Below are 16097 nucleotides of genomic sequence, written 5' to 3'. Positions count from 1 at the left end.
CTTTGGCCTTTAAGTAACTGGCCTTCAGAGATGTTGTGTTCATTTGCAGTGTACACTTTTGCTAATGAAACCAAGAATATTCATTCATTCATCTTAACCTCTTTATCTTGGTGGGAATGTACCTACACATACTCATTTACAAGTAGAGGAACATTTAACATAGTCAATTCACCGACAAACATGTTTTTAGGAGGTGGAATGAAACCAGAGAACCCATGTGGACTTGGAGGTAAACTCCACACAGACAATAACCTGAGTTCAGGATCAAACTGTGGACCATGCAGCTTTGAGGTGGCAATGCAACCAGCTGCACTATACCATGCAACACAAACATGTCCAGATATAAATAGAAGATGGAGACAACATCAGTCCCCGTTAATTCTATAACATAATATAAAAATAAAACCCCCAAAACAATGTCATGTTTGTGCTCCTGATCCTTTTTTACCTCCAACTCTGAGGTCAGGGAAGACTCAGTGCTTTGTGTTGCACTGATTGACTGTTTCCTGACATTTCCCACCAGTCCAAATCAAACAATAGCCATTCAGTGCCACTTGTATATTTCTTTCTTGGTAAGGGCACATCACTGGATGTGACTTTTTCCCAGTCACTGGCAAATATGTCTCTGATCTAAATGATTTCAAGGAAACAATATCTTTCATTTATATCTTCTAAATCTAAACTCATGGCAGGATTTTCTTCAGACTGGGATACAGAGGCACTGATTCAATTCTGCAACAATATCCAAAAGCTAATTACCTTTCTTGGTGTTGTAGTTTGGTATATCTTGTCACAAATATTATTCATGACAATGACTATCATTGATTTCACACAGTCAGTAATTCTACGCTACAGAAATAATACAACATGCTGTCCTTGTTGTATAAAAATGCCTAATAGTTGGTCATTCACAGTAAATGTTTTGAGTAGGAGAGATGCCTGTAAAATTCCATCCGTCTGACCTTTATGAAGTTTTTTTTTTGCAGCTGGAAAATATTAGAATTACTTTAATAGATGTAATGGATTTAAGCATTGCAGCATCCTGAGTATTTCTGACTATTGTTAATGCCTTAATACATGTTTGCAAAACAATGAACAATAATATTATAATATTTTATAATGCAGTAATAATGTGATTGTAATACTTGCATTATGTAATATATAGTAATAATTGTTAAACGGTGACTGTTTAGTTTGTGACTATTTGTGTATGTGTGTGTATAAATGAATGTGGAAGGATATTTTTTTTTCCAAGGGACAAAAGTCTAATGATTGTTTGTTCACAGTCTTTAGTGTCTAGGTGCCCAAATTCCTTACTTTTCAGATGTAAATGAGATAAACAGCAAATGACAATAACATTACTGTGTGAAATTTCAATAGGTACAGAGAAACACATACATCTGCATGCACTTTACCTTTACAGGAAGTATTTCTCAGTACTAAAAACTCCAAACAGTCAGGTTTGCTGTATCTGAACGTTTCGGCATTGGATCAAATAACTTTTGGATATTATTGAGGGTATGTGAAGATACAGAATTGTATGGTATGTAAAAACAATATACAAAACACTGTGCTTACCATTCATTATCTGTTCCAAACACTGCATACTCTAAACCGGATGGTTATAATTTCATTGTCATGCTTACAAATAGGATCTTATTATTCTTAATGCATAATAAGACCTTAAAAAGATGGCATGATTTTGGGTGCAAATTGTGCCTAGTTTCCTTACTGGTTCTTCAGCTACTCTTGCATGTTGTTTTTGTTTAGTTTGTGAATCAGTTACTTTGTGGTCTGTTTTCTTTGTCATTTGATAAAGACAACTTAAAATAAGAAATTATTCAAAAATCAAAACCAGCACTATAATGTCCAAATGAACCATATTTAGCAAAAGACAACCAAGAACAACAACAACAAAAACAGAAGAAGGACTACTAGAAAGCTGGCTACATCAGAACATGACTTATGTAAACTTTTATACATTTTATAAATTATACAAAATTTTGCTCATAAATTTGGTATTTTAAGCAGTCAAACCGAAATTTACTTTATAGTTACTCTATATGTAACTGAATTTTGTTGTATGTGTCATGTAATATGTAATGCAGTATTCATTATCTGTTTTTTAAAGGAACTGTTTTAAACAGTACTTACAATCTGCGACATATCTCTAAATCTAACTAATAAAAGAAGAGAAAATTATACTTCCTTGTCACGCTCAGAGTATGCTGAAGAAAAATACACTACATAAGAAAAAAGGCGACATCTTAAATCAGTTTCTAATCTCCAGAAATGCTTCCAAGTTATACCCCCATAATAATTGAGAACCCATAAACATTCATTGAACAGTTGAGGAACTGTTGTTCTTAACATTGCAGAGTTTATGAATTTCCATTGATAATAGTTTGGTAATTAATTGAGAAGCAGTAGTTGAGATCTTAATAGGTAAGAGTGATTTTGAGGACAAATTGTATATAGATTTCTTATTAGCTCTTTTCTTACACCTGCTTAATTGGTTAATTTTGAAAAAAAAAAAAATTATATATATATATATATATATATATATATATATATATATATATATATTATGTTTAATTATCTTTTGTATGTCATATACTGTAGATTGAGTATATGTATATGTATTACTTCTTTCTTTTGGATTTTTATACATTCACTTGATCCACTTAAATCTACAGACATATAGCCACATCTTTGCTGAAAAAAAATGAAGTATATAAAACGCCACATATCTATTTGAAATAGGGGCAATTTTATTGACTTGTTAAACCTAGGTATCAAAAAACATGCAAAAATAAAACAAAAATAGACCTTAGAGGTTTGAAATGAACTCTAATTAGTAAAAATCAACAATTTGGATGTACAATGGATAAAATTTGTAGAAGGTAAAGGTACATAAGAACATGAGTGTTATTAAATAATACAGTGTGTTTAATTATTATGGGGGGTCCCCCAATTTGACAAAAAGTGTTCCATTTTCAGTTTCTCTGTATGTGTGAATTCAATTGAAATATACAAACTCACATGTATGATTAATAAATGAAAAAGAACAGTGTCTTTAGACCTAAATAGAATATTTTAGGAATATTCTGCTCTGTGAAGAGCTTTATTATCAGTGCATCATCCTCCATCCTAATCCCCCTTCACTTTCCCTGAGCCCCTCACACTCTTTCCCACTGTATCGCGAGAGACTGACTGGGTCAGGAGGCAGAGAAATAATCATATGCTTATTACACACCAAGAGAGCAATACACACGTGTTATGGCTGCTATATGATTCATTATTAGCACGTTAACTATTTATTGTTGCTTAACGTTAGATGCGGTGGCTAGTCAAAGTGGAATGAAGACTAATACTGAAGGCAACAACACTGGCTCCTTGTCTAAACAACTAGCTAGCTATGTAGCCGCCGAGCTAGTTCATCGGCAACATAGCCATTTACGTAGGTTAGTTAGCTAGCTAGCTAGCTAGCTAGGTAAAGCTACTTCAGAAAGCCTTGGTTTAAAAAAAATAAATAAAATAAATTCCTGGTCCGCATTAAGTTTTCTTCTCGTGGAAAATAAGGTAGGACGTTTTTCTATAGCTATAACTAATGTAAACATGGCTAGCTAGCTAGCCAACCAGCCAAGTGGCATTTATTAGCAAAAGTTCCAAGCTAGCTTGTTCAGCATATTGACAGCATTAGCTCGTTATTTAGTTAGCCGGATAACTATAATGCTTTTAGTTCTCTAATATGTCTTTGGACTTGTAACGTTAGCTATAGCTTCGTACATGACAGTTGTATATTGTTATGGCAGCGAGGCCTGTGTGTGAGGTTAATTGTTGTTTTCCTCCTTATCTACTAGCTCACACAATCAAAGCGCCGGTCTCCAGTTACACCTTGACCCGAAAATGGTGAGTTCACGCCGGGTTTTATTATTATTATTATTATTATTATTATTGTTATTGTTATTACTGTTATTTATTATTATTATTATTAGTAGTAGTATTTTAATTCTTTTCGTGTTTTGGTAGCAACTAGTGGCGTGAAATGCTATCACTGATTCAGCAGATGAAAACAAGCAAGCCTGTTTGCGTCTAAACAGTATTAAAAGAAAGAAGGAAATTGTAAGCTGTGTGTGTGTGTGTGTCAGTCAGTCAGTCAGTCAGTCATAACTCCGAGCAGCGCACCTTTCACAATAACCAGCTTGTGAATCCAGAAATTGTAGCAATCAAGTTACATCACACAGAACTACGCAGCTAGACAAGCCATTGCTACAGAGATTAATAAATTCCTTATTTATAGGGTTTTTTTTTTTTGTCATGATCATCTGCCAAACCCCCCTCTCCTCAGAATGAATCAGTGGAGACTCATTAAATCATGATTAATAATTGGAGGTTGTAGGATGGGGTGGCTTTATATAAATATTATGGTTTTGAAATGACAAGAACCATGACCTTATTCAAACCTGGTATCACGACACTGCTTACACGTGTAAACAGGTTCTGGTTCCTCCAGACGTACACCTTTCATCCATGTACCTCCATATCACAACATGCACTAGACTGTATTCTCTAAACTTTACTACACTATATGACCTAAGTGTTGCTGCAAAGCTGGAAACACATGAGTTGTATAGATTGTCTTTGTATGCTGTAGCGTTACTATTTCCCTTCACTGGAGCTAACCTGTTTCAGCATGGTAGTGCCACTGTGCACAAAGTGAGGTCCGTGAAGACGTGGTCTGCTAAAGCTGGAGTGGAAAAACATGATTGGCTTGCACAGAGCCCTGACCTCAGCCCCACTGCACATCTTAGGGATGAACTAGGAACGCTGACACCAGTGTCTGACCTCACTAACGCTCTTGTGGCTGAATGAGTACAAATCCCCATGGTCACGCTACATACTTTATTATCGCTGAAGTTACTGGAGCACAAGAATTTTCATATTTCATCTGTATTCTGACTACATATGGCAATAACGTTGACTTTGATGTAACAAAATTTAAGAAATGTTGCAAGACATTAGTCACCCTTAAGGATGACCGGCAAAAGTGACCCCGTAAAGCAGAGCAACATTTTCGAATGTTTCATTTGCCTAGCTTTTGTGCATTTATGTCATTGACACCGTTACACCATTTGTTATTTTTTTGGTTATCTTTTTATCGCAGGCCACGGATCCACTCATCTGGTTTCTTGTAGAGCCCTGAAGAAATACAAGACCTTATCACTAGCTTTATCACTGCTTTATGCAGAGTGTGCAACCCTTTCTAAAGCAGCCCAGTTGTTTCTTAAATGGGGGGAGAGTGTCATCACTCCTTTTTTGGTCCATTACTTTTCCTAGTCCTGTGTAAAGCTTTATCCCATGAACATAGCGTGCCTTCTCCTGACCCCTTCAGTTTGTGACAATCACTTGATCAGAAGGCTTTAGTGATTAGTCTGCAAATCACAATAAATCAGTCGCTCATTTAGTCAGTTATGAACGGCTCCTTATTAACCCCTCCCAGCCCACGGGCTGCAGCAAACTCATCCCCTCTTCCTCCATCGCCGTCTCCCTCCCCTTCTCCTCCGTCTCCCTCATTGCTGCCCCTTTCTGTGCGTCCCCCACCTTTACCCCCTCCAGCTTCTGGCCAGCCTCTGTCTTCCCTGTCTGATACACCAACTCCCTCACCTTCTCCCTGCCTTAGCTGGACCGAGTTCTGTGAGCTTCACGCCCGGGTAGCTGCTGGCGATTTTGCCCGTCACTTCAGGGCCTTTCTCCTGGAGAATCCACATTATTCCCCCGATTCTGCTGCTGCTTTCTGCCGCCGCTTCACTGACCGATTTGTTCGGCATTTTGAGAGCGAACTTGAGGGAAGCAGTGCAGTGAGGGAGGGTACAGGGATTTGGGTCACTCAGTCAGATGGCACGTCACTGGAGGAAGAGCCGACATCTCCACCACTTCTACCACCTGATGCTGCTGCAACCTGCCTGCCCACACACATCAGGGCTCCGCCCAAGCCACTTTCAGCTCGGCAGGGACTGGACACTCGAAGTGCGGATAGATTTCAGAATCCCACCGTTTTCCAGGACTCTTATGCTCCTGCGCAAATTCTGCCACCTTCTTCTTCTTCATCTTGTTCATCTTCAATGGGCGGGAACAACGGTAGACGGGAAGATAGGTCATTGATGGTTAAGAAGTATCCTGGCCACTTGCCTGATAATGGAGACCTGGAAGAAGAGGAGGACAGCTGGGTGGGGCCAGTGACGGGTGAGGAGGTGGAGTCAGATGAGCTAGTGGGGAAGGACTGCGAGGCAGAGGGTAGTACTCTCACAGACAGACCTGACGGCAGCCTGACACCACTAAGCCCTGCTTCCGGGGGACCGCTAAACTCTGGGTCAAAGGGCAGCATCCCGGGTGCAGGTGGTCACTCCAAAAACAAGCTAAAGAAACGCTTCTCCCTGCGCAACGTTGGCCGCAGTGTGCGGGGCAGTGTGAGAGGTATCCTGCACTGGCGGAGCTCATCTAGTGACGCGCCTCAAAGTTGTGGCTCGGCTAATGCCACGCCGCTGCCCTCCAGCTACAGCTACACCATGGGCCTGCAGGATGCCAAGAGGAGCATTCAAGGTGCCCCAGCCTCACTCCCCGTCTCCCTTTCTCTGCCCCTCTCACTCCCTCACTCATCCTCCTCCTCCCTGCCGCCGTCATCCTCCAGCAGCGCCACCTCTCTCTCCCTCTCTGAAGCTCGTGATCGGAGGAGGAGTAACGGAGAAGGAGAGAAGGAGAAATGGACCCACAGGCTGGAGAAGCTGCGCCTGTCCCGCTCTCCACCACCAAACCTACAAGCACCTGTGGGACCCACATCAGCCTTGTTGCCTTCTGCCCTACCTTCTAGGAAGACAGGCAGACTTGTACGTGAGGGAGGAGTGAACGTCTGCTCCTCTGCAGATGAATTTACTGGCTCTCATGGCTTTCCGGGCTTCTCTTTCGGGTTGCTCCACCATGGCATGGACAATAACAATGCCGTCTCTGCCGTCTCCAGTGCGGACCAAGCGGGTGGAATGCCTCCTCCAGTCACAGGAGGGGCAATTGCTGGACGGGGCACTCGCTGGCACAAGTGCCGACTGGTTCTCAAGGAGAGAGACAAGGAAGGAGGCGAGAGAGGAGAGGAGTACTTCCTGGAGTTTTACATCCCTCCCAAGGTAAATGGAAAATTAGAAGATTTCCTACACATAGTCTGTAAGGAGAGAATTATAGAGGTCACTCTTATGCATTCCATTGTATTTCACAAAACCTGAAAAACTCTAGGAGTAGTAACCATGTATGATTGTGTTGTACTTTGGATTAAACTCTTCATGGTATCACCATGTTTGGCTTACTATTTGTTTGGTGTTGCCGTGAATTATATTGCCAGGATCTGGATGTCAGAAAACCAATGTTCTCTGCTCTATTCTTCAGGCCTCCAAGCCCAGACTGACTATCCCATGCTGCTGCATCTTAGAAGTCAGGAGCACCACAGCTCTTGAAGTGCCAGACAAAGAAAACACTTTTCTTCTGCAGGTTTGTCTTCACAGGTCTCTCAATTTCTACTTCCTTCTCACTCTCACTTCAGGCTGCCTCTGTACAGATGTCCTTCTTGCAAGATTTTAATTGAACGTTTCTTTTACCTACCGTTTGCGTTTGTTTCATCCGTCTCTTGTTTTCTGTCCCACTGCCTTCGTACGTGTTGTTCTCTCAGTTGGAAGGACAAGTTCAGTATGTCATTGAGACCAGAGATGCTGTTCAGTTGAGAGCTTGGCTGAGTGACATTAGAAACGGCATCTGTCTGAGGTAAGATACATTCTGTTATGCTGTAGATGTTGTTATTATGTTCAAAGGAATACTGAACTGGAACAGTCGATTATTAGCGAGGCGAGTGTGTTTGTACCAAATAATCTGATAACTGCAACAAAAAGTCACATTTTGGCAATAATTTGACAAGTAATAAAGTAATCTTATAACAGAAAAACCCTGACTTTACAGGTCAGTCAGTTTGTTGAAGTACCAAAGCTTAACTACATTTTAAGTTAATAAAAATGAATTTAACTAGTAGCGAGCTGGTAGTGTTGCTTTTTTAAAATAAATAAATAAAAAGCAAGTAGCTTGTAAATAGTTAAACAATTTCCTTAACCAAGTAGATTTATTTTGATTTATCATGTGTTTCTTGTTGGTTGGTTGGAAGAACAGCTGATTACTGCAGATTACTGACTGTTAAAATCTCTTAAATGGCTTTACTGGTTAATATTTATTTGTGAGGGTTTTTTTTTATAATGGCAAGTTAACACAATGCTGTCCTCCTCCATGTGTTGAGGCAAGCTTTTTTTTCCTTCTCACGTGACGTTTGAGCACATATGGATGTTGAAAAGCAAAATTGATCATTTTTAATGCTGAGTAAGTTTTAATCCAGTATAAGATATTATAGTATGCTTATACATGACCACTTGAATAAACGAATAACTGCTGAAATCTGCCGATTAGTGTGCTCGTAGAAACACGCAATCTTCTCTGTTGACCATAGCGAGCAGGAGGATATCGAGGGAGTGTGTGGTGGAGCACAGACAGACCTCAGTAGCACACCGGAATTCAGTGACCGTCTGTCCCAAGGTCAGTGTTTTGTCAATAACTGTAGTATGACGAAGTTAGATTGAAGCTGTGGTAGCCTCAGTTAAATTGTGAAGACATTACTGAAACATCAACAGTGTTCAGCTTCATGGTTGGGACAAGCTATGCTTACAGTCTAAGTATTTATTTATTTTTTTAAACCCATCCGATTTACCTTCAGAATTACGTGTATGATGAGTTCACATGCTAAGACGAATTCTGGCTCTAAAATTATGTGGATTCACAATGAGTGGATTACTGAAGTACAGCTGTATTAAAAGCTTTACATTACATAAGGACAATTAAATATTATGTGAGTTTTTAAATTGCAGTGTGTTATGGTGGGGTGGGTGGTTCTCCGCTGCTGGAGCCTCTTCCTCCCGAGTTGCCACCCCGCGCCCCTCTAGATGAACCCGATGGTCGACTGCTTGGTGGAGGCGGAGCTAGTCTTGGCATGCCGTTCCCAGAGACACCCGATGCCACAGGTATCCCTTACAGACATTACAAATAAAGAGTTACTGTAGCGAGCAGTCGGTCAGCTGTGTCCGCAGAATCCACTGTGAACTGCGCAACCTAAAATCCATAGAGCCTCTGCCATACTTTTTTTTTTTTTTCCTTCATACAACAGCAGTCCTTAGTGATCCATTGATTTTTCTCAGGATCCTTCCTGTTCTCAGAGGGCTCCACAGCAGAGCCAGTGGAGCACTCATTAAGTGAGTGTCAGTGGTTCCATGGCACCTTGTCACGGCTGAAGGCAGCCCAGCTGGTGCTGGCAGGCGGCTTGGCGAGTCATGGCGTCTTCCTCGTGCGCCAGAGTGAAACGCGGCGTGGGGAGTACGTCCTCACCTTCAACTTCCAGGGCAAAGCGAAGGTGTGTTCACACCACCTACTACGGTTATAGTCCGAGTGAGAAGCACTCTTAAGATACTACTCTCTCATTATATTCCCATTGCTTCATCTCTCTGTTCGTCCTTCTCTTTCCATCATGATATTAACATCTGTCTTACCCGCTATACAGCACCTGCGCCTTTCTCTGAATGAGGACGGTCAGTGTCGCGTGCAGCATCTCTGGTTCCAGTCTATCTTTGACATGCTGGAGCACTTCCGGGTGCATCCCATCCCCCTGGAGTCTGGGGGCGCCTCAGACGTCACCCTCATCAGCTTTGTGGGCTCCACGGCTAACCGTCAACCAGGTATTGACACCCAGGGCCAAGGCTCAAAACTGGAGGGACAGAGGAAGGCTTGAGTGTGATGGCAGACAGGAGTAGCATTTGGTTTTTGTTAATAGGGTTTTGAAACCATTCAGCGTATCCAAAAATTCCAGACTGCATTCTTCATTGTATGCGTAGACCTTTATGATAATGTGAATGCACTGCTGCAGGCCACCGCATGAGGTTTGTGACTTTGTAGTAGGGCTAAAATGGGATGTTCTCCACATATCTAGTCACCTCCCATTGCCAGCATGGCATGTGTGAGCGAAGTTTTCCATTTGCTGACTGTGCATGATTTTGCTTCTGTCATTTTTCAGATTTTGTATTTGTATTTGCTTTAGTGTGCATGGCCTGATATGTTTACTTGTCCCTTTCGTGCAGTCCCCTTACCCCTCTAAACCTCATCAACACTTTCATCCTTAAACTATGATTGTCCTTAATGTTCTCCCTACTCTGCTCAAACTTTTCAACCCTTTTACTTCATTCTTTTCCTTTCAATCTTACGTCCCCTCTTTCTCTCCATCTCTCTTTCTCTCTTCCTTCTGTACCACCTTCCTAATCTGTGCCTCCTCATCCCCACCTGCTAACTATTTCAAACTTCCATCACAATAATACCAGGGCTCAAACGGTATGAAAATTGTTGTGACACATTATTGATTTTAAGAAGAAGAAGAAAAAAAAGATGGTGTGGCATAGTGACATAGCTGGTAGTGTATCCACTTTACAGCTCCAGGGTCCCTGGGACCATCCTGTGCTCAGGATACTGTTGCACATGTTCTCGCCATGTCCACGTAATTTCTTAAGGGTACTCCAGTTTCCTACCACCGTCTGAAAATATTGCCAACATAATATTGCCCGTAACTGAGTGTGTGTGTGTGTGTGTGTGTGTGTGTGTGTGTGTGTGTGTGTGTGTGTGTATGGTGTCCTGTGATGGACTGATGAACACCGCGACCCTGACCAGGATAAAATCGGCTACTGAAGACGAGTGATGAACGAATGAAAAAATGAAGCACACCAATCATTTTAGTAACAGGTTTTACTGATTTATCAGTTTCTCAAACTCAAATAAACTGCAGAAACTGTCATATAAATATACATACAAGTTGCTTTAGAATATTCTATTATAATATTCTGTTTATACTACTCACAATGTAATGTTCAGGCAAGTAAATAACACGAGTCTTTAGTGCTAACAGACAAACAAGGGTATTAATAAAGTACATTGTCCCAGCGCTAACTGTCTAAGGTGGGAGATGAGAATTCTGGCAACGACAAAGCTGCTTGAGCAGGTTTAGTTGCACAAAAGAATCTATTTCCACGAGTGATTAGTGTCTCTTAGACCCCTGCAATATGTTTGGTGGTCAAAGTAGTGTTATACTTATGAAAGAGACATAATAAGTGCTTGCAGAGATCCTTACTAATGCTTTTACACATATCGAATCTAGTGTAGCTTTCACCTTCTCTTTAGTCCCATCTATCTCTCCTTTAATTTATCCTCATACATCATCCATCTTTCTCTATATGTGCACATCTACCTTTTGCCCAAACCCCTGTCCCACCCCTATGCCTCAGGCCTCCCTCCTGCTAGTGCGTACCAAAGCTCTGATTGGCTGTCTTTGTTGTTGTTTGTCGTTGGGTCATCTTCGCAGGCCGGGACAGGGCAGGCAGCCGGCCCACAGTCTGTGATGTCATCACCACGCGCCACCCTGACTCTCCATCAACCCCCATCTCTGACTGTGTGTAAGTGAGACCAGATTTAATAGACAGAGAGCAAGACAGAGCGAATGTAAGAAAAGCATGAAATGCGAAAGACAGTATCTGACATAAAGGGGTAGACTCGCAGCATAATAACCAGGATAGTTACAGGGCAATGAAAGGGCAGTATTAATCTCAGGTCCATTTGATGCCTGAAAAATCCTAGTGTATGAAAAGTGAAAGAGATCGAGATGGGAGGGAGTGGAGCAGCAGGTCATCCGTTCACCTCAGATGCACATTTTGTCTGCCTAACTTTCCATTCACGGCTGGATTTCAGTTGCATAGATTCATCGTAGATTTGTCGCCACATGGAACATTGCTCACAATAGCTTGTGATTATCACAACAGCAGTTCAGCTTTCCATGTAGTAATCACTCTTACATCACACATTTGACAGACAACAAGCTCTTTCTCCACAATCACCTGAAGCTAATTTCTTCAAAGACATGTTTTTAATTTTTATTTTTATTGTGTAGTATGGGTTATGTCTTGATACAACTTTATAATGTAGGATGCATTTATCCCTACTTACATACACACTGTGGAGACAGGGTATAGGAAGTCTGTGTACTGTGTGTTGACTGATTCCATTACTGGGACACATGCATGTGTTTCCTACCTGGATCTCTCACGTACTTTGCCATTTCTTTCTCTCGTTCTTTCTTTCTCTGTCTCTCACTTTCTCTTTCCCCCTTTTCACCTCTTCCTTCTTCTTTCGCTTTTTTTCCCTCACTCTGTGGGAACTTGCCACTTTTGCATATACTCAAATTTTCAATTCTTTCGATCCCTTTCGACTTCCCTTCCTGTTTTGCCTACTTCCTTTCTATCTCTCTGTCTTCCTCTCTTGGCCTGTCTGTCCTCGTTCCAGACATGACCAGCAGACCCCGTAGCCCCCCTCAGCCCCCGCCTCCCCCCCTCCCGCCAGGGCGCCCTCCACCACCCACACCACCGCAGGAGCGTGTAACTGATGTGGAGGCTGTAGGAGGAGGAGGAGCAGCCAGCGGGCCAGAGGAATGTGAGGAGCGCGAAAGGGACGCGCCCCTAAGACAGCTGGAAGGAGCAGAGGCCGAAGAGAGAGAGGGAGGCCGGGCCCGAGCCATCGACAACCAGTACTCCTTCTTCTGAGGAACAGAAGAGGAGAGCCAGTCACAATCAGTATTTTTCACTTTATAGGAAGAACTCAATGGGTTGGGTTGGGATGGGTGGGGGGGGGGGGTTACTAACACTATTAAAAAAAAAGCTTTTAAAGAATGAGAGAGATATGGAGGGAGATTCGCACACACACACACACATTGTTCACTGAAAATGCAACATAAAAACACTAAGTAATGGTACACTAAGTGGAGATTGGCTGAGGAAACGTTTGTTAATGTTACACTACATTTATTTTTCATTATATTTCAGTATTAAATGTGTCTCTCATTGTTCTGTTGCAGTCACACTGGATGGTACTCGACCACCATGTGGTGCTATGATTTATACACAGATCTTTCAGATTACTTACCCAGCAGCACACATTTTCCTGGTACGTTTGTTTTGTTGTCGTTTTTTTTTGTGTGTGTTTGTTGTTTTATCATTGGATCAGCTGCCACTGATGAACTATGATTGTTGCAGTTTATTTCAGTGCTAGACTTCAGACAGGACTGCTGCTTGCAAAAATAACCCAAACTCATCTGTGAGTCAGAGCAGATATAAAACATCTCCATGGACATCATTACCTCGGTGCCCTCGAGCTGTATGGGTACGACTGCTGATCTGAGACCTTGGAATCCTTAATAATGAAATGAATTTAAATTGGCTGATCCCAGAACAGCAGTCTTACAGTGAGATGCTTGAGGTGTATGTGCCCTGTTGTCTCATCCACTGCTTTGCTGAAGGGTGCGCAGGGGTGGTTGGAAGATTATCTTGCAATCAAATCACAGTTTCACATCTGCAACATGCTGATATTCCTACCAGTCTTTCACTTTGATAGCTGTGTTTCAGTCACTTCATTGGATCTTGTTTTGATAAGTGGTTTGATTAAAAAACAACAACAACAACAACAAAAAAAACGGAAGGCAAATTCATCTGGTCACCATCAGACTTGACTGGGAATTAAAGATGTGTGTGCATGTCCATTTCCATTGTGAAAATAATTTATTTTATACAGTGATACGATTGACTGCTGGTCAAAGTCAAAGCACAGGTGACAAGTGATTTGGTTCAAAAGTCCTGAACCTGTCTCTTATGTCAGGAGACAATCTCTTCCCTCGCTCTATATTTCTCATTCTTTGTCTATATTCAGTAGCTGCATTTGATTCATCTTAGCTGTCTTTATGACGTCCCCTCAGTCTATCATCTCTCTTCTCAGTCTCAGCATTCTTACACACACACACATCTGCACACTGTTTTACTTTTTTGTTTGTTTGTTTGTTTGTTTCAAGGGTTGAGTCCAGAGGAGGGAGAATGTTGTTCATTTACACGAGAATTAGTTTCTTATTGAATATGACTATAAGGAAGACCGTGATCATTGATAGTAATAATTGTCTAAAAAAATAGTATTAATTTTATTTTTTATGTTGTTTTAAAAATGCCTTTGTTGTATGTTGTTTACTCTATGTATGCATATTATTGTTCTCCAGACTGAGTTTCACATTTTTGTGCCTTTTTTTGTATAGCTTGCCATCTCCCTCAGCCTGTCCCACACTAATTTCTTCTTTGCCTTGTTCCAGTTTCCCCATATTTCAAGAAAGTGTTTTGGAAAGAAAAAAAAGAAAAAAAAAAGACCAGGACAAATGGCAATTAACTCCCTGTGCCTTCCCGTGTCGTTTTGTCATCGTCATCATTCATTCTGTGCCAGTCAACTTTGATTTTGTCTCCTTGCCCTTTCCACTTTACTCCTTCATCCACAGCACCCACATCTCATCATCAGATCCTTGTCTTTTTGTAGTCACCTTCTTGCTGTTTTTTTTTTTTAATTTGTGTATTACCCTTACACTGATTATTTTATTCTCTTCCCCTTTCTTTGACTTTTGAACTTCTATATGTGCCTTTTATCTCTCTCTTTCTCTCTCTTTCTCTCTCTCTCTGTGCTGGGACCGTGTGTTGAGGTGGACTGTGTTGTCCACTCTGTGTAATTAGTTTCAGGTACTACAATGAATTTAATAATAATAATAATAATAATAATAATAATAATACATGACAATGGTGATATAAATATACTGAAACCTGTTTTGGAGTCTTGTGTCTGTGTGCAACTGCAATGAAACTCATATGAAGAAGGTCTTGTGCAGCTTAAACAAGCATGTTGATGTTTGTAAGGTCTCTTGTCTGACTAGATGTTAAACGATATACCAGTGGGAATTTTACATAAAAAGCCATTAGGATTTCCTAAGAATTATTTGAAAAGCTGGTTATTCATTTACAAGGAGAGTATTTGACAGTGTGGTATTTCATAGTTGAATCACAGGATGTCACAATCTTGCACTGTGTATTTTAGTTTGTTCTCTGCTCCAGTACACCTGATTCAAAATATCAGCTTATAAGCAATCCTTTCATCAGATTTGGTTTGATGGAGCACGGCTTTTCATGCACATAATATAAGCTGATTAACGTAACTCGGCCCAACATTTGTAACCTAAAACGTTGAGTTGACGGTCTATTACTTTTCTTTCCGTGTATTAAATGGAAGCAGGAAAAATAGGCAAGCATATGGATCTAAGTGACTTTAGCAAGAGCCAAATTGTGATGGCCAGATGACTGGGTCAGAACATCTCCAAAAAGGCAGGTCATGTGGGGTATTCCTGGTATGCAGTGGTTAGTACCTAGCAAAAGCGGTCCAAGGAAGGACAACCAGTGAACTGGCAACAAGGTCATAGGCGCCCGTAGCTCATTGATGCACAGAGGGAGCAAAGGCTAACCCGTCTGGTCCGATCCCACAAAAGAACTACTCTAGCACAAATAATACTGACTATGATAGAAAGGTGTCAATACAGTGTATCGTAGCTTGCTGCGTATGTGGCTGCGTAGCTGCAGACTGGTCAGAGTGCCCATGCTGACCCCTGTCCACTGCTGAAAGCACCTACAATGGGCATGTGAGCATCAGAACTGGATCATGGAGCAGTGGATGAAGGTGGCCTGGTCTGAAGAGTCATGTTTTCTTTTACATCATGTGGACCGCCTGCCTGGTGAGTGTGCATCATTTACTGGGGAATAGCACCAGGATGCGCTGTGGATAAGGAGGCAAGCCGGTGGAGGAAGTGTGATGCTCTGGGCAATGTTCTGTTTGTCCTGGCATTCATGTGGATGTTTGACAGGCACTAACTACCTTAAAGATTGTTGCAGACCAAGTACCCATCTTCATGGTAAAGGTATTCCCTAATGGCAGTGGCCTCTTTCAGCAGGATAATATACACTGCAAAAATTGTTCAGGAATGGTTTGAGGAATAAGGCAAAGAGTTCAACTTGGCCTCCAAATTCCCCAGAACTCAATCCGATCGAGTCCTGTAAGTTGTGAGGTAGGGCCTCCATGGATCG

The 16097-nt window shown here is 41.4% G+C and overlaps 1 protein-coding gene across 2 annotated transcripts; it reads left to right on the top strand.

The window, feature by feature from the left end:
* Positions 1-3217: 3217 nt before the first annotated feature.
* sh2b1 (SH2B adaptor protein 1) lies at positions 3218-14792 on the top strand. Of its 2 annotated transcripts, XM_053613864.1 has the most exons (12): positions 3218-3582; positions 3864-3912; positions 5168-7178; positions 7435-7536; positions 7715-7806; positions 8534-8619; positions 8949-9101; positions 9276-9487; positions 9635-9809; positions 11477-11567; positions 12451-12737; positions 13019-14792. In XM_053613864.1, exons 3-11 carry the CDS (start codon positions 5475-5477, stop codon positions 12470-12472), a joined length of 2637 nt encoding a protein of 878 aa, XP_053469839.1. In that variant the 5' UTR covers positions 3218-3582; positions 3864-3912; positions 5168-5474; the 3' UTR covers positions 12473-12737; positions 13019-14792. The 2 variants fall into 2 exon arrangements, with proteins under 2 accessions (XP_053469839.1, XP_053469847.1); XM_053613872.1 differs by lacking the exons at positions 12451-12737; positions 13019-14792 and having other exon boundaries at positions 10789-11578.
* Positions 14793-16097: the final 1305 nt, after the last annotated feature.

Source organism: Ictalurus furcatus, chromosome 2, assembly GCF_023375685.1.
Source record: "Ictalurus furcatus strain D&B chromosome 2, Billie_1.0, whole genome shotgun sequence".
Classification (NCBI taxonomy): domain Eukaryota; kingdom Metazoa; phylum Chordata; class Actinopteri; order Siluriformes; family Ictaluridae; genus Ictalurus; species Ictalurus furcatus.
The sequence above is the reverse complement of the archived record's forward strand: the minus strand, read 5'-3'. Positions and strand labels throughout refer to the sequence as shown.